At 38.2% G+C, this 24,542-nt stretch overlaps 1 protein-coding gene across 1 annotated transcript; it reads left to right on the forward strand.

The window, feature by feature from the left end:
• The first annotated feature begins 7,471 nt into the window (after window positions 1–7,471).
• Window positions 7,472–11,976, forward strand: LOC126607233 (ethylene receptor 2-like). Its single transcript, XM_050274752.1, has 3 exons — window positions 7,472–8,006; window positions 8,351–10,198; window positions 10,946–11,976. The coding sequence occupies exons 2-3, from the start codon at window positions 8,450–8,452 to the stop codon at window positions 11,498–11,500; spliced, it is 2,304 nt and encodes a 767-aa protein (XP_050130709.1). The 5' UTR covers window positions 7,472–8,006; window positions 8,351–8,449; the 3' UTR covers window positions 11,501–11,976.
• Window positions 11,977–24,542: the final 12,566 nt, after the last annotated feature.

The following is a 24,542-nucleotide window of genomic DNA, read 5'->3' on the forward strand; positions in this document are numbered from 1 at the left end:
TGTTTGTAGGGATGTAGAGGAATGTGTTGTTATCCTAACCAGAATCAAATCTAATCTAGGATTTACAATCACACTTAAACTTGAAGTTTACAACACTTCCCCTTGAGTGTGTAAATATTCAAGGTAGATTCGGCATCATGTAGAAGTTGAGGAAGTCGACTCGTCAACACTGATTCTGGGAACAAGCTATTCTCAAATAGATAGGAACTTGCATAAGGAAGTAAGCCTCACAAAAAACCTATGGCTATGGAAAAACCCGAGTAGGGACAAAATCCATAGTCTAAGGAAAAATGCGTGAGAAATGCAAAGTCAAATGAAACGTCTATGAGACGTCATCAAGATATGATCAACCCAAAGTGGGTGTCTCATTAAAACCTAGTTAGGTAGCAAAAACCCAGTGGGAAAAATACTCTTAATCGTAGGGAAAAAAAGTATATTAAGATCAAGCAAGTATACTTCATGATACTCCCCCTGAGTTTGACACAATTCCAAAGAGAACTAGAAATGTTACAACTTAAAAAGTTTACGCATACCAATTCCTTGAGCAAGCTTCTGAAACGTCGTCTTCGGAAGTGATTTGGTGAAGAGGTCGACTAGATTGTCTTGTGAACGAATTTGCGTGACTTCAATCTTCTGATGCTCTTGTTATTGACGTGAGAAGAAGAACTTCGGCGCAATGTGCTTGGTGTTGTCTCCTTTGATGTAACCTTTTTTGAGATGTTCGATGCATGCTACGTTGTTTTCAAAGATCATCGTCGGGACACCAAGACAAGGTAAAGATCACAAGAGCTTCAAATATAGCCCACAATTGCTTTCAACCAAAAGCATTCATGAGTTGCTTTTTGTAAGGTGAGAATTTAGCATGGTTAGATGAAGTGGCAACTAAGGTTTATTTAGTTGACATCCAAGAGATTGTGGTGCCTCCAACGGTAAAGACATAACCTATTTGAGAATGCGCCTTGTGTGGATCAGATAAGTATCCTGCGTTGGCATAACCAACAAGGCAAGAATCGAACCAAGATAAGATGGTGAGGCATCACTCGAGGATCAGTAGGGATAAAACAAGCCCAGATCCATAGTACCCTTCACGTAAAGGAAGATGTCTTTAACACCAGTCCAATGTCTGCGTGTTGGTGCATTACTGTATCTTGCCAAAACATTAACAGCAAAGGAGATGTCGGGTCCAATGCATTGAGCTAAGTACAATAAAGCGCCTATCACAGTTAAATAAGGCACTTCAGGCTCCAAAATTTCTTCATCATTCTCCTTCGAACAGAAGGGATCCCATTTTGCATGTAGCGATCGAACGACCAAATGAGTACTCGAAGGCTTCACTTTATCCTCGTTAAAACAGCGCAACACCTTCTGGGTGTAGTTCGATTGATGTACTAAGATTTCATCCGAACGGTGCCCTATCTCGAGACCGAGATAGTATCAAGTAATTGAAATCCAACTTTCGGATTCCTACAGTTAATCGAGTAATTATACACAAGTATGTGCAACTCTACTCTCATGCTTGTGAAACTCTCTACTCTCGTGCTTGAGCCCTCTAATCTCTTATCTAAGACTTGCCAACTTAGTCATTAATGTTCAACTTGGCGAGTTCGAGGAAGTATATGTTGTCCCATTTTGGATACATAACTCGCACATTGAATACTGAAAACCAAAGAGTCTTTAATAGCCAATTCATCAAACCTTTTTTTAAATATTCTTTTATTTTAGGAATGAGAAAGTTCTTAGCCACTATTGTGGTAGTTATATCATTCTTCATCATAGAGTCCCTAACCGTATGATGACTATAAAGGATAAGAATGATGGGCACCATAAATTGTCCTGAGAAGGCACGTCTACATCTTTCGTAGCATTGAAATCAAAACAACGGTCAGATGGGCATGCCATTTTTAGAAATGATGAAGGAAAAGGAAATCAGATAAATTGAAATCAGATAAATTGAAATCTCAGAAGTGCAGTAAGGGCAATTTTCACAGACAAGCAACTTTCCAAGCGTGCTTTTTCGATACAGTTGATGCCTCTATAAAAGAAGAGGTAACACGACCACTCGTTCAAAATCGAAGATATACCGCTCTCTGAATTTCAAAAATCGGATTGTCCTGAATAAAGTTCATTGGCATTTCTTAAATGCAATCTCAGCTTTCTGGATATCAAGGACAACTATGCCAAAATATCTCTAACAAAGTTGAAATGAGTTAATTTCGCTATTATAACTACACCAATGTTGCCAACAAGTGTGGATGACTAGATCCCAAGAGAACCGCCACTTACTATTGAGGAGTCCCTATATATGTCGACCTCTGTTCTCCATGTTAAGGCAGAACTCCAAAAATGTCTAACTTTTCTTCCTTGTTGAGAATACATCTTCAACCAAGCCTTTCAAAATACTCAGCCTTCCTCATTTTTTAGAATACCTCATCAACCAAGTCCCTCAAAATGCCTAATTCATTTCCTTAGCATGAAAATATTTTTGATCGAGAAATTTACATCAGCATTAAATCCTTCTATAATTTTTCTTCAAGAGCAGAAGTATCTCATATCATCAAGATTGATAGCAAAAGTATCACATATCATGTTTTCCCCTGCCTTTTCCTTTCCCCTTGCTCTTGCCTGCATGACAAGGGAAAATAAAGCAATCAGTCGGAACATGAAATCAAACTTCTATTCCTGAACTTATTGCCTAAAACTTTGCCTGATTGTTTGCCTTGCATTGCTCTCAAGTAGTCATCTTCAACTGTTGTCAGAGCTATGTATTAAATCACTAACTCCTTATAATAGTTGACATGATGTTAGCTCTTTACACTGAAGATGTCAAGTATGGATGAGTCACCGAGAAGTGATGTTTTGAAGGATCATTCAAAGGCAAAGGTTGCGCACTACTTCTCTTATGCATGAGGTTGAAGCTGAAGGATCAACGATGAACCTATAGAAGTTTAAAGGAAGAAAATGAGTGGTTGACTGAATTGAAGACCAAGGCTCCAATGATGGGAATCTTACTCACATCTCATCAAACTCTACCTGAGTCTACAATGGCCAAATGGCGAGAACGGATTCAACAATTATTGTGTCTCATGAATTTGTATCCTTGTAGTGATGTACAAAAGGTAATACAATCTTCATGATCACTACTTAACTCCCAACTGTATAACAAGTTACAAAGATGTTGCATGTATTGAAGTATCAACAAGATTATCCATGGACTTAGCATTACTAAACTATTGCATGCCCTAAGCAACACATACGTCGCATGGATTCAAGTCCCAAAAAGACAATCCATGGACATGACAAATATATATAGGTTTCAATGATTCAACTCCTTAAAAGTAGAGATAAAAAAAAATCCAAGCTCTATAATGCTCTAGAAAAGGCTATTATTGGCCAAAATGGAACGAGGCAATTCCATTACAATTTAGTAAAATCATGGAAAAATGGGCCTATAGTACAAACCGCCAAATGATGTTGAAACATAAAGGCATTTGTAATACAATGCAATACACTCACATAATATGACACAAGGTTAATAGATGAAACCTGAAATTATGATATACTCTTGTAAATGAGTTCATATGAATGAGGAATTATATACGAAGGGTTGTCAGCATCCCACAACATATCTCCATAAGTAATTCCCTAAGGTACCGTTTGGTACGTGGGACAGGATATAACGGAGTGGGACGAGACATTCTGTCCCACGTTTGGTGCACCTAAAACAGGTGGAACGCGCTGTTCCACAGGATGAGTTTTGGGTGAATTTTCGTTCCGCCTCACCCTCCTAGAACGACTCGTTCCACATCAGTGGAACACAAAATTATAACCTCTATGTCTCCTTCTTCTTCCTCGTTGTTTCCATCAGAGGACATCTTTGCTCCCTCTTCGTTCCATCCCGTCCCGTCTGCATACCAAACGATACCTAAAGTATACATGGAAGCAAATTATGATGTGTCATGAAGCGTAGAAGATCCTTGAAGGATTCAAATTGCTTGAAGAAAGCTATGGAAGGGTAAAGCACAAATTATGTACTCTATACCAGTCGATGGTATAAATAGCATTAATGAGTGCTTCCATTATGATATTGTTGCAACATACTAAATCTTTTGCAGGAGTTGATGATTTTAGATTGGGATTCCTGAAGATTATGTAAAGATAAAGGGTTAAAGGAATATTGTCCCGAGATGCAAATCAAACAATATGCCAACACGAATTATTATCCACCGAAATTTTATGGTATTAAAAACCATATGGTTTGAAGATCATGAGTTAAACACTCAAATTGCTAATTAGTTTTTAGACACTAAGAAAGATTATTCATTCTCGTGAGTGAAATGATGAATTGATATTTAGTCTAGAAGTACCACATCTTAGTAAAGTGTATGCCTTATTGTATTTAGCAAAATACAATGAATCAGTTATTACACTGTGGAGCATAATATCAACAAATGTGTATTGAAATGAAATAAAGTTTATCTATTGATATCTCCAAGAAATTATAGACATATGATTGCTCTATTCCCAAGAACTCACCAAAAGCTATGGTCTTATTAGGCAAGCAAAATCTAATTATCTATCTAGCTTGCATACAAATTGCTCACAAAAAGGGATTTGTATTTACATATGAAAATAGATTGATCCTGTAACGATCAAGGAAGCAAACATATATTGCTGCATCTTCATATCTCTAAAAAATACATATCTCTATGAAGCTGGTCATGAATGTGTCTGGCGAATACTTGTGGCCCAATAAAATTTGGAGCACATGTGATCTACCTTCAAAAGAAAACACTTCAACTACCATGCATGGTATCAGATTATATCAACTTTGTAATTAGTTAGATTGAAGAATCATAAATCAGGAGGAGCATCCAAAACAGATCAAGGTTTTAACAAGGCAATTGATATTAGCTTGAGTGGATGACATCATACATGTGCAAGCAATGACATCATGCCTGTGTAAACAATGATGACATTACCTATTCCTTTGCCTATATAATGAAGGCCAAAGCCACTAACAACAAAAAGAAAAAGAAACGGATGAAGAGAAGAAGGAAGAGAGGGAAGAAAAGAAAGAAAGAAGAAAGAAAAAGAAAATAAGAGAGGAGAGGGAAAAAGAGAGAAGAGAGAAAATAGTGAGAATTATCATTGTACTCCTATTATTTCAAATAATGAAAGAAAGTACTACTGCTGTCCCGAGAACGTAGACACACTTGTGGAACCTTGTAAATAATGTGTCAGATTTACTTCAATTCCACTGCTCACGTATCCTCCATTTCACAACAAGAAAGAGATTTTCATGGATTCTTTATTAATGTAGATTTTGGAGTAACAAGTACAAAATTATGTGTAAGACTTTCTTCACATAACCTTATAGTAGTGGCTCAAGATGCAACAATAGCGGTAAATCTTGTTCACCTACATCATTCTTTTATGATACGAAGGTCTAGTAGGTTAACCGGCATTTGAATATGGCCCATTCCACAGGTACTAGAAATCTCCTAAGTTACTTCACCACCTTGACCTATTTGAACAAGGCACCAACTTTGTCCCATGATTTCCTAATGGAGGGTCAATGGAGTGCATAATGTAAGCCTATCTCCAATTAAAGGGGCTATGTTTAGCCCTGTTCAGAGTTATAGCCCTGCAAGAAATTATTTTTAAATGAACAGTGTCAAACCATATTTATATACCATCTTCAACCGAATGGGCTATTTTTTAGCCCTCTCAATAATTTATTATTTTCAAGCTTGTTCTTTAACTTTATTGGTTAATTGAATTAAACTACCATATTAAAATAAGTTTATCTGAATATATTTTGAGTGTCACTTGTCACTAAATGAATAAGGTTATCCAGACATATTTTGAGTGCCATTGGAAAAAATATTGAAAATTTTAAATTTAGATTATTGGAAGAGGTAAGAGAGGGGGGTGTGTATGGAAAGAGTATTTGAGGTGAATAGAATGTGAACAATTTGATTAAAATAAAGTAAGTTAATATGGAAGGGTGAAAAGGATGTGAGAAATGGTTTAGATATGACTTGGGTATTTATAGAAAAAAAATTATATATTTTAATTTCATCCTAAAAAAAAATAACAAAAAAAAAAAAACTCTAGTTTGGCTTTTAGGCGGCCTCAACATACCCAGCCTGAAAGCCAAAAAACTCTAGTTTGGCCTGGTGGGATCCAATTAGTTTTGGCCCAACCGGTCATTAGAGTTGAGTTTTGTTTTAAAAAAAAAGGTAAAAATTGACCTATGACCCTATAATCATTTTCATTGGAGATGGCCTTACGTTTTCGTAACTTTACCTAGTCTCTACATTTCGATCTGGACTCCTGCCTTTCATCTTCGCCAATGACGATACCAAGACTATTGGGTATTTGCATCAAGTCAAGGCCTTAGTGGAGTCGAGTCTAATTGTACACGTTCTAAATGAGTTTTACTACTTTTATTAAACAACGTCTTCCGTCAAAATACATCTTAACTCGAAATTCTTTCTAAATATCCCAATGCCAAATCAACACTACTCAAAATTGGTGTTTTCATACTCTTTTTTAAAACTATTCCACTTGAACACCTTAAATAAGTAATACCATTTATTTAGGGTAAACATCCACCATCCGTGTAGCATAACAACAAATCCATAGTTTCTATTGCGTTCTGTTCTTCCCCCCTTGTATTAATACCACCTTTGGTCATCCAAAACAATACCATGTTTGTAAACATATTATTTACTTCTTTTATCTAGTTGTAGAAAAAGGATATACACACACAAAACATTAGGAAAATAGTTCAAAGTTCAAACCAATCTTGGATAATTCATATGGAATATGAGGATATAATATAATAGTGGTGGGCAGGATTAATGGATATTTGGAAAACAAATTAATGAGATTTGGTCAAGACCTAATATGTGAATTTGGTAAACAAATTAAAGAATGCAATTAAAATAATAACCTCTCCAATTAACGAGTTAATGAAAATTGTATATATTCAACGTATCATCACTCCATTGTTAATGCAATTTCAATTGCGTGTGAAAAAGTTGAGAAACTTTATTTATGCGAGGGCGACAAGTCCGTAGATGAAAGCAAACGAGAAGAGCAAATTACATTCGTCATTAGGGTCTAAAACTCTCAGTTTTATAACACAATGTAAGTCATTCTTAGATAAAATATACATGGAGTCCTGCATTATTAGACTGTAACTTCACAATTTGTTATAAACCTGTTTCATGTAAGTCGATACAATTTCTTTGGCTGTCTAGTTTTGTGCTGGTTTTTGTTTTATATATTTGGGGGGTCCGTATGGAGGAGGAGGAGAGGAGGGGGAGAGAGAGAGAGAGAGGAAAAAAATGCTCGGTTTGAGTCGTGTGACAGTGACGTGTTGTGCCAAAGAGCGTCCAAGTTCTCCTCATGTTACAGAGTGGGCCCCCCCTCTTTCCTTCTCTTTTTAATTTTCTGCTCTTCGAAGGAAACAACGGGGCAAACAATATTCCCTCTCTCCCTCTAAAAAAAATTCATCATTTTCAATTTTGTTTTTTTGAATTTTTCTTCGTTGCTATAAAAAGGGAGCCGAAGACTGAGAAAGGGGAAACGAGAGAGAAAGAGAGAGAGAGAGAGGCAATCTACCTAGTTTTTGGTTGTTCTTTCCACCAAATCGCACCAGCGGTTCACAGGGCTTACTGATTCAGGCAACTGGGTTTAGTGGTTTTAAAAAAAATTAAAGTTCTTTCTTCGTCTTTTTCTTGGGTTTGTGATTCTTATTGGGATGTGTCTTCTGGGTATTTTTTTAACGGAAGCAAGCTTCCAATTGCTATAAATGGGGAGTGGTAGATTTTGGTTTTTGTTTGTGTTTGTTTACTTATGAGATTAACGGGTTTCATTGCTGATGGCCGCAGAGGAGCTTTGACTTTGAGTCTCTTGCATGTGCTACAAGCCTAAGATCTGCAGGTCCTTTAACTCCAATCTGGGTTTTCGAAACGTTTCTCAGTGTGGTGGTACAGGTGCGTTTCTTACTTGCCCAACATTACCTATTTATTTATTTATTTGCGTTTTATATAATATAATTGTATATTGTATATTTTGATGTTTTTGGTTTGAGTTAAGAGATTGGTTTGGTGGGTTTTGTTTAAAAACGATTTCTTTTGCTTCTGTGATCAATTTTTTTTTTCCTTCTGAGGTTAACATTGTTTAATTTTGGGTTAATCTCTTCTAATTGTGGAAAATTTGATCACTCTGCCTTTCATCAATTCATATCTGGTTCTGTGAGATCTGACATTTGTCGCTGTTAAATTCCTTCAAATTGTTAATGGGGGTTTGTTATCTTTTGGGTTGTGTGTGTTTACAGGAAATGGAAACTAAAGTTTCTGGCTTTACGATTCTAGTTTCGAAACTTTAATCTGGGTTTACTGTTAAATGGATTGAAGTCGTTGCCATTTGGGGTGCAATGTTAAAGGCATTGGCATCTTCGCTATCAATTTCATTGCTTCTATTCTGTGTTTCCGCGTCTGATAACGGATTCCCGCGGTGCAATTGTGACGATGATGGAAGCTGGTGGAGCATTGAGAGCATACTAGAATGTCAGCGAGTGAGCGATTTCTTGATTGCCGTAGCCTACTTTTCGATCCCCATTGAGCTGCTCTACTTTGTCAGCTGCTCGAATGTACCTTTCAAATGGGTTCTGTTTCAGTTCATTGCCTTCATTGTGCTATGTGGATTGACACATTTACTCAATGGCTGGACTTACGGGCCTCACCCATTCCAGCTTATGCTGGCGCTCACAGTTTTCAAAATTCTTACTGCTCTGGTCTCGTGTGCCACTGCTATAACGCTCATCACTCTCATCCCGTTGCTTCTCAAAGTGAAAGTGAGGGAATTCATGTTGAAGAAGAAGACTTGGGATCTCGGGAGAGAGGTTGGGATTATAATGAGACAGAAGGAAGCTGGAATGCATGTTCGGATGCTCACCCAAGAGATTCGCAAGTCGCTTGATAGGCATACAATACTGTCGACAACACTTTTTGAGCTGTCAGAGACATTGGGTTTGCATTACTGTGCAGTTTGGATGCCTAATGAAATTAAAACAGAGATGATTCTCACCCATGAGTTGAAAGGGAGGAATTATTCTCATGCTTACAACTTTTCTATCCCTATAAGTGACCCTGATGTGGCACACATCAAAGGGAGTGATGGGGTGAGCATCCTTAGGCCTGACTCGGCACTTGTTCATGCCAGTGGTGACTCAGGTGAGCCAGGACCAGTGGCTGCAATTCGGATGCCAATGCTTCGTGTTTCCAATTTCAAAGGAGGAACTCCGGAGGTGATCCAGGCTTGTTATGCAATATTGGTTTTGGTCCTCCCTGGTGGTCAACCTAGATGTTGGAGCAGCCAAGACCTGGAGATAATTAAGGTAGTTGCCGATCAGGTTGCTGTGGCTTTATCTCATGCTGCAGTCCTCGAGGAGTCTCAACTCATGAGAGAGAAGTTGGCTGAGCAAAATCGAGCCTTGCAGCAGGCAAAGATGAAGGCTATGATGGCAAGCCACGCAAGAAATGCATTCCAAAAGGTAATGAGTGATGGGATGAGGAGGCCGATGCACTCAATTTTGGGTTTGCTTTCTTTGATGCAGGATAACACTTTGGATAATGATCAACGAGTTATTGTTGATGCGATGGTGAGGACGAGCAATGTCCTATCAACCTTGATAAATGATGTGATGGACAATTCGGCAAAGGAAAGTGGAAGATTTCCATTGGAGATGAGATCTTTTGGGTTACATGCAACGATAAAGGAAGCAGCTTGCCTTGCCAAATGCTTGTGTGTATTTAGGGGCTTTGATTTTGCAATTGATGTGGACAAGTCCTTACCTGATCATGTCATGGGGGATGAAAGACGGGTGTTTCAAGTGATTTTGCATATGGTTGGAAGCCTGTTAAATGGAAACGGTGTGGGAGGGTTGGTAATGTTTCGGGTTGCTTCAGAGAAGGGGAGTCAGGGGAGGAGTGATCAAAGGTGGGCAGCCTGGAGACATAGTTCGTCTGATGGTGATATATGTGTTAGATTTGAGATTGGGATAAGCAATAGCGGCTCTCAATCAGAGGTCACGATTCCAGCAGTGCAGCTGGTTGGTAGGAGATACGCCGGTGAAGGTGTTGATGAGGGCTTGAGCTTCACCATTTGCAAAAAGCTAGTGCAGGTGAGAGTTATCAACTTTGTCTTTGTGTTTGTGTGTGTGCGTGCACGCATGCACAAATAGTATACCCCTCTGACTAGTGATGGAACAAAAATAATTACAATTTTAAAGTTAGACGCTGCATTCTTTTTGAGATAGGAAACTCAATAGCAGAAGATGTTTGTATAGCCAGAATCTGCATGAAATTTTTTGCACATGTGCTTGTAGGATGTAAAATGTTTCTCTTCCTTCCAATATTACCGTGTCAAAAATTGGTCATTAGTGCTAATTGAATTACGTAGCCCTTCTTGTGACTAGTTACAAGTTTTTAGGACAGGCAATCTTGATAGCCAAAGATGTTAACCTTACAGCAGAATGTAATCGGAACCTCTGCCTTTGATAGGTAAGGTTGTACGGGAGGAAAAAAGCTGCCCTCACTGCCATACCTGGGCAGTGAAAATTATTTCACCACTTGATTGAATACTAGTGTTTTTTTATGCATATATTTGTGAAGAACTTAGTTTGAAAGCATGGTAGCTCATTTTACAGATAGTCTTAAGATTTTCGAACATGGTAGTTTCTCTCAGAGCGTTACTAATTTACTAGCATTAGTACATGGTAAAATCTTTTGGAGATATAGTTTTGTCCTGATTTGCAAACCTTTACATATATCTGCTAGCTCTACATTTTGTGCGAGGAATGTATGTTCCCATGGTGTTCCTTAGTTGGCATTTTCTTGTTTTAACTGAAGTATTAATTCTTATTTGGCAGATGATGCAAGGAAATATATGGGCTGTCCCCAACCCTCAAGGGTTTGCTCAAAGCATGGCACTTGTTCTTCGGTTTCAACCTCGTCTGTCCATTGCAATAGCCATCTCAGAACCTGGAGAATCATCAGAGCACCCACATTCCAATTCACTTTTCAAAGGCTTGCAAGTTTTATTAACTGATGATGATGATGTGAACAGGGTTGTGACGCGGAAAATGCTCGAGAAGCTTGGTTGCATTGTAACTGCCGTTTCATCTGGATTCGAATGCCTTTCTACTATTGGTACTATTGGTCCTGCTGGATCTTCATTCCAATTTGTTTTTCTTGATCTTCACATGCCTGAGTTGGATGGTTTTGAAGTTGCAATGAGAATTAGAAAATTTCGAAGCCGAACTTGGCCATTGATCATTGGCGTAACTGCTAGTGCTGACGAAGATGTGTGGGATAGATGCATGCAAACTGGAATCAATGGGGTTATCCGAAAACCAGTTCTTCTGCAAGGGATCGCGAATGAGCTACGAAGAGTCTTGCTGCAGGCAAACAAAGGGATGACATAAGTTGCACAATAGCAAGTTCTGACCGAAAATCCAGCATGGGGTGTTACGCAGAACCCCGCTTTATCTTGTGTACGGTTGAGCTTGCTATAATTACACAGATAGTTTCAGATGTGACCACAGGTAATCTTTGGTTAAGTTGTCTCCGAGGGATCCTTTTGTAAAAGACCGAAAAAAGTTTGAAAAAAAAGCTTGTTGGAAAATCATATACGGTAGAGCAATAGGAAGTATCTGCAGAAATTGAGTAGATTTAAAAAATCAGCAGTGATTTCTTTATATGTTATGTGGCAGCGCAGGTGAAGGAGGTTTTTAGTTTTAAATTGTGGAAAGTACATCACAATCAAATTATAGAAGTGTTGGCAGAATTGTGTGCCTTTACCTGATGAATAGCATTGTCAAATGTGATGCTAAAAAATGATGTTATTACCTTCTCGTTTTTCATTTCTGGTCGATCAAATATTACCTTCTTGTTTTACTAACGTTAAAATGTATTATACGGGCATGAAATTAACTCTTATTGTTGTTATTCTTAAACACCGTATAACTTTTTACACCAGCCTCCTAATTGAAATATAGATGATGAATCAATATAAGGCGATGATACTTAAAATGGGACTTTTTATTTTTTTAATTTTGGAACAGAGGAGGAAGAAGATTAAAAAATAAAAATAAAAACTAAAAAAATAAAAAGAAAAAAATGAAAAATAGAATATGCTTTTGTTTTGTTAAACCAGCAGAGCGCAGGTAGTTGGACAGAAAGCAGTATGTAGTTAACAAAAAATTGTTCAATCAGACTGCAGACTGAGATCTGAAAAGTGGAAAAGCTGGGATAAAGTATTCAGTCTAACCAATGGTGGAGCGGATTCTGCGGCTTCATATATACATTTTCTGTAGTATTTAAACAATGGAAAAATGGAACCGGATCCCTTCCAGACACAAGGGAACTGAGTTTAAGAATCAAAGTATCCAGACCATTAAAATTTGATTTAAGGATTACAATTATTATAACTTTTAGAGGAACTCTCTGTTTGTAGCGGTTGGATCAAATTTCAATAGCCTGGATCATTTGATCCTTAGGCTTAGATTTTTTGAATCCGGAGAAGATACGGTTCCTTAAAAAATAAGGAAAACTAATAAAAAGGGTTTGAAAACTTTGAGTTTTGACGATAAGTACAAAATAAATGGTAAAGTAAATAATACAATGATTGACATTTTAGTGTAAAATAGTGATTTTCGTTAAAATGAATAGTACCAAAATATTTTTGTTAAAGTTTCCTAAAAAATATCTCATGCAGGCTACAGCTAAAATGGTTGAGCTATTTATTTATTTCGACCAAAAAATGAACTATTTATTTATTTCGACCAAAAAAAAGAACTATTTATTTATTTTTTTAATTTTTCATTCGAAGTGGCAGAGGATCTTTGAAATTTTGTGGTGAGAAAGTCAGTGGAAGTGGAAGGGTATGGGTAAAGTAGAGATTTGCAGAGACCTGTGCGTTTCGATACATTTGCTTCCAAGAAAAGAAAGTTTTGGCAATTGCCATGCATGAACCAAGTACGTACATGGTTTGGACTCTTTCTCTTGCCAATATTATATTTATCATATCCAAGTGGACCTTTGTTTGGTTATTATACCCCACCACCAGGCCCCATCCCAACAACTACCAAGTAGGTTTTATATTTAATTTATATATAGTGGTGGAATAAAGTTTGAGAAAATTATAGCAATGATCCCTCAACTTTGACTAAATTAGAGTAATGGTTCTTTGATTAATTCATGACTATTAGTCCTTTAACTCATCAAAATGTGCAAGTATGGTTCTTTACGTCAGCTCCGTTAAAATTTCCATTAGAATGAGTCATGTGTCACGTACGTGAGGTTGAATCAAGGGACAAATATGGGACAGTATGAGAAAATTGTAGAAATGATCCCTCAACTTTGACCCAATTGGAAAATGGTCCCTCAACTTTAGCTCAATTGGAGCAATGGTCCCTCAATTTTAACCCAATTGTAGCAATGATTCTTCCAACATGACTCGTTTTGACGAAAGTTTTGACAAAGTTGACGAAAATGACAATAGCTACACGTTTTGTGGGGTTAAGGGACTAATGGTGATATATTTTTAGTTGAGAAACCATTACTCTAATTAGATTAAAATTAAGAAACCATTACTACAATTTCCTCATAAATTTTGTCCAAATGAGTTTTCTTATTATTTGTCAATTATTATATTGACAATAGTCTGACGTAAGATCCCTCTGAAACCTTAAGGGAGCGTTTGTTTGGCCTCGTTAGCTTTCACTGGACTAGACTGGACTACTTGTTAGTCTAGTCCAGCGTTTGTTCTGTGCATAGGCTAAGTTTAATGGTACTAAACGGACTCATGTGGACTAAGTAGCTCGCTAAGAGGTCTTAGCGAGTCCATAAAGGGTCATTTTCTTCCCTAATTCCCCCTCAATCGTACAGACTATGTGATTACACCTGCGTATAGAAAATCAGGAAGATGAAAATCACGGCCTTGCTGGTCTTTAAGTGAAATCCAGATGAATCTGACCCAATCACCAACCCCTCTGATATTAGCCACTTCGGCTACTTCAAAAGGTCTAGGGTTCCGAAGTATATCGTCTTCGTAGGTTGCACAGTCGCCAGACGCAACCCGCCCCTAGCGCCAGTTTGTCAAGCACAAAGGGTCTTTTGGTATCTGACATGAATAGGAAGAATGGTTTGTGGATAGGACTTGAGAGATCGAAACAGTTGGAATTTTTGTCAAACCAAGAGAGATTGAAGGAGGAAAAGGATGGCGTGTTGGAGATATGCCCTGAAAGTCAATCTTTGGAAGAAACCTTTCAGGACAATGTCTATATGTATGGAAAACTCTAATACATCAAAAGGCAAAGTCACTCATTAGGACTATCTCAATAAATGATATACATCCTAAATGGTGAATCCATGGACAATGGATCGATGGAAAAAGTAATCTAATGATGTTAGACTGCAAAGACCATTTTCACATAACCATGATGTCCAAAAAGGTTCCTGGTCATAGGATTGTCAGAGGGACACTGACAATACATAGACCAGTACATACTATGTCCCCTTCCAATAAGAAGGATGGAAAGTCTCATGCCATTCGTGTAGTGACACTAAGACAAGTATGTAGGTGCTCATTATGGGAATGAGTTCACTGAACACAATCAAACGAGAGTACTTGTATGGAGGTCTACTCACATGTCAAGCAAGTAACTCTACTGGTTGGAATAATGTAAGTAATCCTTTGACCTGAGACATCATAGTTGTCTTGGGGATATGTTGCTGATCATTTGATAATGAGACGTGACCACATCTCATCTTGGATGTGTTCTATGCATTGTTGGGATCAGTGATTTATTCTCAGAGGCATGTGAATGATCAACAAGAGATCTCTAATCCTCGTTATGAGAGGACGAATACTCTAAGATATGATTCAAGAATCTTCGCCCGAAGTATCGAGCGTAATGATGGAAAGCGTTCCTATACGACTCAATAGAATCATATAACTTAATATAATCACATTAGGGGTTTGACATTAAATATCAATACCCTAGTAATGTGATTGTGAGTATTTTATTAGAGAAGGATTGAATTACATTCTAATTCCAACAGAATAGGTTCTCCGAACAAATTCTACATTAGCTTGGGTAGCCATGATATATGATTAGATGTCACTCATGGCTTATGGGTTCTTCTAGATGATTAAATAAGTAGTCATCAAAGAAGAAGGAGAATTAAAAGTAAGTTTTAATTCACTAAGTGATTAGATAAATACTAAGGAAAACTAATAAAAAGGGCTTGAAAACTTTGAGTTTTAATGATAAGGACAAAATAAAGGGTAAAGTGAATAGTACCAGGATTGACTTTTTAGTGTAAAAATGTGGTTTTTCGTTAAAGTGAACAGTATCGGGTGCTTTTCGTTAAAGTTCCCTAAATACTAATCATTTGGATTGGTACCAATCACCTCACTGCCTTACTAATTAGAACCTAAAACGATTGTACACCGATACACTCTTGTGGTGAGACAACTAATGGATGATGAAATTAATTAATTGGATTAATTAAGTTTTATGATTAATTAGAAAGTTTAAAGAAATCATATAAACGATAAAATATCGTTTAGGACTTAAAAAAAAAGTTCGGGTTCATTCGGGCCCATTGGGCCCAAACGAATTGGGTCCTTTTATTCAAGCATAGAATGACTTGAGATGATGAAAGCCCAAAGTCCAAACCCACACTAAGGGGCCGGCCAATACAAGTGAAAGGAGAGAGAGGGAGTCAAGTGGTTGACTCACTTCTTTGACATTTAAAAAGGAAGTTTAGTGAAAAAGTTTCATTAGGGTTTTGTGTGTTCTTTTTCACAAAAGAGAAAAACACGTCTCTCTCTCTCTACACACTTATAGCCGGCCACCAAGAGGAGGGAAAGCTAATCATCTCTCCTCCTTTTGGTTATTCCATTATCCATCTCACTACACTAGTGGGTGTGGATCTTTAGAGGTCTTCTAGTTTGGAGACTAAAGGAGAAAGGAGCTCTAAATCTTTCAAGGTGGAGGAAGCTATGAGGGAGGCTAGACTCAAGGAGTTCCAAGAACAAAGAGCTTGGATGTGGTCCATCCTTGGTCTCAAGTCTAGATCAAGAGGTATAAAACTATACCTTCACTTTGTTCTTCAATATTTTCTTAGATGCATCATATATGAACCTATGCTTCTTGAAAGGGATTTGCATGACTATAGCTTTGATATTATGTGATAATATGCTTCCGTTGCAAATGTATATAAATTTTGAATTGTATATGCATGCTAGTCACTAGAAATGGCTAGAAAGCTGAGTATTTCAAGAGGCTTCGTTGGGAGTGTCCTCTTAGATATGGGAAGGGTTGAGCATTTTTGCAGGTATGCCTGTCCGTGGAAGATGGAGGTCGACATATATAGGAGTCTCCCTAACAACAATTAGTAATGTTATTCCTTTATCCTTTTTAGACATAGCAATGTAGTAGGAGCTGCAAGCTTCACATGTTTTAACTTTGTCAAAGCACTTTGAAAAAGTGGTATGTGGTATCTGGAAAGCTGATGTTGCGTGTGAAGATTGCAGACAAGCTTTATCCAAGGAAATCTGGCTCTCGAAGTTCGAAGAGCGGTGCCTCTTCGGTTTTCGAACAAGCAATCCTGTCGGGGATTTGGCTCACGAGATTTAGAGAACGATGCCTTTTCAATTTTTAAGAAAGCAATCCTGTTAGGAGTCTGGCTCTTGAGATTCGGAGAGCGGTGTCTCTTCGATTTTTGAGAAAACAATCTTGTTGGGAGTTTGGCTCTCTAGATTCATAGGGTGGTGCCTTTTCAATTTTTGAGCAAGTAATCATGTTGGGAGTCTGGCTCTCGATAATCGGAGAGTGATGCCTCTTCAATTTTTGAGAAAGCAATCTTGTTGGGAGTGTTTTCTCGAATGTGAGTAAAGGTTGGGCATTTTTACTAGTCTGTCTTGCCACGGAGCATGGAGGTTGACACACATAGGGACTTTCCATTTATCAAGCAGTGGTGTTGTTCCTTTACCCTAGTGGGTAATAATAGGATAGCTGGACCTTCAAAATTTATATGTCTAAACTTTGTCAGAGATTTTTGGCAAAGTTATCTGTGGTACCCAAGGAGCTGATGTTGCGTATGGAAAGTGGTGCCTTTTCGAAATCCGGAGAGTGGTGCCTCGTCGATTTTTGAACCAACGACTATGTTGCCTTCTCTTTTATAAGGGCACCAATTGTGTGCAAGAAGTACATTCAGAGAGTTATTGCTTGTGGGAATTTCCCCTTATTTTTGTACTTCAGAGATTTATTGGACTTCATTTCTCCTTCATCATTTTTGAAAATGTCTGGCCCATTCGACCGTCGTTTTGATTTGAACTTTGGTGAAGAGGCAGCTATGTCTCCTTAGGACAACATATGGCGCCCATCCTTCTTATCCCTTACTGATCCTCTTACCGTTGGAGACTCTATGATGAAGAATGATATGACCACTGTGGTGGTGGCCAGGAACCTTCTTACTCTCAAAGATAACAGACTACTTTCCAAACGGTCTGTAAGTTGGCTGTTAAGGATTCCCTGACTTTCAGTGTTCAGTGTGCAGGTTCTGTGTCTAATATGGCACAACACCTATTTGCTCAAACCCGCCAAGTTGAATCATTAGCGGCTGAAGTCATAAGTCTCAAATAGGAGATTAGATGGCTCAAGCATGAGAATAAATAGTTACACAGGCTCGCACATGACTATGCTACAAACATGAAGATGAAGCTTGACCAGATGTAGGAATCTAATGGTTAGATTTTACTTGATCATTAGAGGTTTGTGGGTTTGTGCCAAAGGCATTTATTACCTTCATCTTCTGGGTTGTACCGATTAATGAAGCTCCAAATGATCAACCTCCAATGCCTCCTCCTTCTGGGGTTCTGTCCAATACTGAGGCTCTGAATGATCACCCTCCGGTGCCTTCTCTTTCTGGGGCTCTACCGACTACTGAGACTTCTCCTTATTTTGACTCATGTATATGTACATATTTGTAACTTATCGGAGATATAAATAAATATGCTTTGCTTCATTTCAACGTATTGTGTTAAATACACCAAAGCCTTCTTCACTAAGTTCTTTGAATTTTTTCTTTTGTTGAAGCTTGTATGTTGAAGCTTTGTGAGTGAAGCATATAAGTTGAGGTAGTGTTCCCTTAATTTCCCGAGTGAGGAAAACTTCTTGGTTGGAGACTTGAAAAATTCAAGTCACTGAATGGTCGTGAGACTTCCGAGTATCAAGGTGCAGTAGCATATGGTAGGAGTCTCCTAAGTCTCCGGTCGAGAGAGTTGATGAAGGAGGTGTCTTGCTAGTAGCCAAGCTTCTAAATTAACAAAACTTCACCATTTTCCTTTCTAAGTGGTAGCCCAAAACTCCTCTTTCATATATATTTGTTATGAAAGTTGTTAGTCCCAAAGAAGAGGAGGCCTAAGCAAATTTATTTTTTTTTCGATTTTTCGAATTTCTGAATTTTTGAATTTTTGAATTTCCGAATATATATATATTAAGCTTTGTAGGTGAAGCTTTGGTGTTGAAGCTTTGTAGATGAAGCTTTGAGGTTGAAGCTTTGTTGGGTACTATGAATTGATTTTGCTTCACACTATCTTGATCAAGAGTCTGTGAAGCTTTGTAGGTGAAGCTTTTGTGTTGAAGCTTTTGTGGGTGAAACTTTTGTGGGTGAAGCTTTGGTGTTGAAGCTTTGGTAGGTGAAGCTTTGAAGTTGAAGCTTTGTAGGTGAAGCTTTGGAGTTGAAGCTTTTGTTGGGTGCCATGAATTGATTTTGCTTCACACTATCTTGATCAAGATAGTGTGAAGCTTTTGAGAAGTTGTAGTTGTCCTCCATTGATGAAGTTTTTGTTGGTGAAGCGTTTATGGTGAAGCTTTGTTGGGTACCATGAATTGATTTTGCTTCACACTATCTCGATCAAGATAGTGTGAAGCTTTTGAGAATTTGTAGTTGTCTTCCATTGATGAAGCTTTGTTGAATTTCGTAATTTCCTTATTTTTTTTGGGGAAAATTAGAAATTTGAAAATGTGGGAGAGACAACATATACAAATTTTGCTTCCACACTGTTGAGCAATAGATTATGATGCAAGCCACACCTTGTAGTAGTCGAAGGTTTGGATGAACCATATAAATTGAATTTGCTTCGAATAGTCTTGATCAAGAGTGTGTGAAGCTTTCTACGAGTTGTAGTTGCCCTTCATTGATAAAGCTTTTGTTGGCACCATAAATTGGTTTTGCTTCATACTGTCTTGATCAAGAATGTGTGAAACTTTTGAGAATTATGGCTGAACTCATTTGATGAAGCTCTTGTTAGCACCATAAATTGGTTTTGCTTCACATTGTCTTGATTAAAAGTGTGTGAAGCTTTTGAGAATTGTGGTTGCCCTCCATTGATGAAGCTCTTGTTGGAACCATAAATTGGTTTTGCTTCACACTGTCTTGATCAAGAATGTGTGAAGCTTTCTACGAGTTGTAGTGTTTGCATTGTTACAAAGGAGAAATGTCTGAAGCAAATGCAAAAGGGCTGAATAGCTTGATCTTCGTATGCCATGCACTGAAGTTGTTGTTGGCTTGCAATAAGACTTTGTTGGTGACTATAACTCTTGTTGGGCATAAGTGCTCCCCTAGTTGAGTTGTAAAACTTAAGGGTTTTTTTATTATTTGTGAATGCTAGGAGTTCACATGTACAAGTTGTACCACTCGTTTTCTGGTTGGTGGAATAAATGGTGAGTTGCTTTCATCACTTGGTTGGTGGTACGAAGGTGAGTTCCTTCATCACCTTACATCACATTTCATCACCTGGTTGGTGGCACGAAGATGAGTTCCTTCTTCACCTGGTTGGTGGCATGAGTGGCAAGTTGCCAAATGATATTAGAGTATGGGTTGTACATTTCATCACTTGGTTGGTGGCATAAAGGAGAGTACGGGTTGTACATTTCATCACCTGGTTGGTGGCACGAAGATGAGTTCCTTCTTCACCTAGTTGGTGGCATGAGTGGCAAGTTGCCAAATGATATTAGAGTATGGGTTGTACATTTCATTACCTGGTTGGTGGCATGAAGGAGAGTACATGTTGTACATTTCATCACTTGGTTGGTGGCATAAAGATGAGTTCCTTCTTCACCTGGTTGGTGGCATGAGTGACAAGTTGCCAAATGATATTAGAGTACGAGTTGTACATTTCATCACCTGGTTGGTGGTATGAAGGAAAGTACGGGTTGTACATTTCATCACCTAGTTGATGGCACGAAAATGAGTTCATTCTTCACCTAGTTAGTGACATGAGTGGCAAGTTGCCAATTGATATTAGAGTACGGGTTGTACATTTCATCACCTGGTTTGTGGTATGAAGGAGAGTACGGGTTGTACATTTCATCACCTGGCTAATGGCATGAAGATGAGTTCCTTCTTCACCTGGTTGGTGGCATGAGTGGCAGGTTACCAACTGATATTAGAGTACGGGTTGTACATTTCATCACCTGGTTGTTGGCATGAAGGAGAGTACGGGTTGTACATTTCATCACCTAGTTGGTGGCATGAAGATGAGTTCCTTCTTCACATTTCATCACCTGGTTGGTGAGAATAAGGGCAAGGTGTCGAGGCACATTGTAGTAAGTGTCGATGAAACAAAGTATGTTGAACCTTTTCGAAGCATAGTTGGCTTATGTATGGATGTGTTGGAATGTATGATGTTTATGTATGAATGTGTTGGAATGTATGATGCTTATGTATGAATGTGTTGGAATGTATGATGTTTATGTTGATTGATATGAGTGATGCTTATGAATGTTTTGCTATGCATGAAGGGATCCATGCTTTTGATATGTGAACCATGTTGGTTGTAACACTTAGTATCACATACTTTGTGTCAAAGTACACATGTTGAAGCTTTGAGTTGGAGAATAAGGGTAGGTCAGCGTAGACCAAGTGTTCCAGTGCTAGGAATGCAAAAGACTCAGAAGAAGTTGTCTGAATTCCCTCTTCTTTAAATATTTGCCGAACGGCTTATGTGACAAAAGATCTCAAGCGGTTGAGAGTCAAAACATTTGTATTGTGTATGCCTTCTTATAATAGCATTTCCTTCAGTACCTAGTCCTTCACTTTGAAAAAGTGAGGCTTGGCCCCATAGTCATAACAGTCGACGGTATGTTCACCCCTGGTTGTCTTGATACAAACTTTTATCCCTCTTGTTGTAATGGGCTTGTTGAGAGCAAAAATCCTTCCTCTTACCAAGAGACAGATATGTTTGGTGACTTAGCGAGTAGCTAAATGAGGCAGGAGATGATGCAATGGGTGTCTAAATGGCCAATATCTCCTCACTTGGTAGAACTTGACTTCCACTTCCCACTTGTTAATAGAGGTTAACCATATAAGGGTTCCCTTGGTATGTCCTTGCTTCGGCCGAGTCGTGGTTGTAACCCTGTGCCATCACCTCAGAGTAAGTCTTCCAAGTGTTGGCATTGATCATGTACTTGAAGAAAAAATCACATAGGCCTGCCGTGAAGACCTTGAAGGCGGTATTGTCATCTGCCTCAGCGCAGTGAGAATACTCATTGCTGAAGCGATCGGCATACTCTCGTAGTGACTCGTCCGGCTTCTGGCGAATAATGTACAAGTCATCTGCAGAATGCAAGTGATCGGTCTAGAAGATGTGTTGAGAGACAAACAGTTTCCTCAGTTCCTCAAATTAGTCTACTGTCTTAGGTGGAAGACGGCAATACCAATTTAGAGCTCCGCCAAAGAAGGTGGAAGGGAAGAGAAGACATCGCTCTTCGTCGGTGTGCATCCGATATGTCATGGTGGACTCAAAGAGGTTAAGGTGTTCAATTGGGTCCTCCATTCCAGTATAAAGTTGTAAACCAAGCTTTTGTTTTGTCTTCGCTTGAAGGGGGGTGTTGAGGATCCTTCTTCTGAAAGGGTCAGGTTTGGGTTGGTTCCAGTCAGGTATCTCGACCTGACGTTCAGCCTTCAACTTGTTTACTTCCTTAAGGAGTTGTAGGACACGGGGGTCTTGAGTAGAGCCATGTACCATTGGAATTTTCTTTCGTAAGTCTCCATCGCCTCTTGGAAGTAGGAAAGTTTGAGTAAGGGCGTGTAATTTTTTCTTGGACTCGTCATACTGACTTCTAGGGCGAGTCTGTCGGAATACCTCAGAGTCCCTTGTACCTTCATGTTCCTCTGGGACCTGTCGTTCCTTCCCTAGATTGGCAACTGGCTTGGGTCGTAGGAGGGGACCGAGTCTTTTGGAAATCCTTGGGTCATTGATCTTCGAGCATATGTGGAAGGGATTCTCTCGACGTTGCTTTGGGAAGTCTCGGCAGTCACGATAAACGACTTTTGATCCTTCCAACCCTTCTGCAAGGAGGTGTCTTCCTCCACTTCTTCTGCTTCGGGTTGAAGCATCCGGGTTGAGAGAAGTCTCATGTTGATCAATGTTTTGATGATTAGCTCGTTCCTCATCAGGGATACCCATGTCGAAGGGAGGTGACCCTCCGTGTAGGGGGCACCCAGATGATGGTTGATGTCCACAGGGGTAACGAGCTCGCGTGTTTGAGTACGGCTAGTTTAGTAGAGCGTCTCAAAGAGCTTCTCATACTGCTCCTGGAGGAACTCATTCTTCATTTCTATCTTGTTGTTGTGAGCTTCTAGCTCATTGATTTTAGCTTGAAGAGCAACCCTCTTTCCTTCATTCTTTCGTTGCTTCGCACTAGGTGCAAGAAGGGTGTCATTCTATGTGATGTGGCGTACTTCGCTCCCCATGTTGGAGAGGGATGCCTGTTAAAAAAAGAGTGTACAAATGGTGGAAACCAGCTTGGCAAAAGTGAAGAGAGTGGGAATAAGTGTCGTTCCCATAGACGACGCCAAATGTTGATGCACAAAATCAATGAGGACTTTGGTACAACAGAAAGTGTTAAGTTTGTGACCTTCGCTAGATTGCTCCGGTCACTAGTGTGGATAAGTATGCAAATAGATAGAGACAGGGAAGCAAACACAAGATGTACATGGTTCACCCAGATTGGCTACGTCCACGGAGTAGAGGAGTTCTCATTAATTGTGAAGGGTTTACACAAGTACATAGGTTCAAGCTTTCCTTTAGTGAGTACTAGTGAATGATTTAGTACAAATGACATTAGGAAATATTGTGAGAGAATGATCTCTATTTATAGAAGAGAGTTTCTAGTTTCATTCTGACATTGACACGTGTCGTGTTGTGATTGGCTTCTGATGTTAACACGTGTCACGCTATGATTGGCTTCTGATGTCGACACGTGTCACGCTGTGATTGGCCTCCTGGTTGGAGGGAAACTTTTATGGATCCTTGACGGTATAACGTTAACCGGTGCTCAGTAGTTTCGGGATTGGTCAAGTATGGTACAAACACGGTTAGTGAAAATATTGCTTGATGCTTATAAAGTTTCTACAAAGTATATGATATCGACTCATATTTCAGTTAACCGTAAATATTGAAACGTGATATCAAAGATTTGAACTGTTTATCTTCTTACATCCGCCATATGATCATGTTTTCAAAAATGAAATTTTAAAAAATGAAATTCAGTAAGAAGAATAAAGCGTAAATGGCAATTGATGGTTAAATATAAATTTAAAGTTTATGAATTATAGTGTTGGATTTCAAAGCTGACTCCTTCATGAAAGTTGTAAAGTTTGTCACTATAAGTGATTGTATATATTTTTTTTTACATTTTTTTACACTTCTACAATAATAATTATTTATTTTATTAATTTTTCCCTCAAATAAATATTATTCATGAAGGTTTGGAGGATTTTAAAAATCTAAACGATAATATAAGTCTAACCATTATCTACTCGTGGATGAATAATGATGAATCACGAGTGTTTATATATTCTTTCACATTTTTCATACTTGTATATATGTCTTCTTAGTTCTTGCCTGTACAAATACTATATTAGTTTATTTTAATTTTGGACAACAACATGTTAAGTAAAATTTATCCTAGTAATGATAATAAGGAACTCTCATAATAAAAATAAATAATGACTAAAACTTTTTTTTTTTAAACTTATATAGAATAATAATACAAAACTATATATTTAATATAGAATATATTGTATATATTAATATGGCTATTGTATTTTATAATAAATCTTTTAGTAATTAAACTTTAAAATTATCAAAATAATTTTTTTCTTAAAGGGTCGAAACGGGTTGCCCACGTGTATACCCGTTAATAACCCCATCCGATAATAACCCGATAAGTTATCGTGTTGACCCGAAATCCGTTATTTTCGTGTCGTTTTCGTGTCGTGTCAGAAACTGCCGAGTCTAATAAGAATGTTCAATTTCTAGATTTTCTTTCAAGAATTGTGCATGTCAAAATGAGCTAAATCAGTGATGGTTCAGTCTTTTTATTCTCTGTTTTTATTTCAACTTATGAACTATGTGCATATATTTTGTTTTTCTTTGACACATTA

The sequence above is a fragment of the Malus sylvestris genome, chromosome 16 (genome assembly GCF_916048215.2).
Source record: "Malus sylvestris chromosome 16, drMalSylv7.2, whole genome shotgun sequence".
Taxonomy (NCBI): domain Eukaryota; kingdom Viridiplantae; phylum Streptophyta; class Magnoliopsida; order Rosales; family Rosaceae; genus Malus; species Malus sylvestris.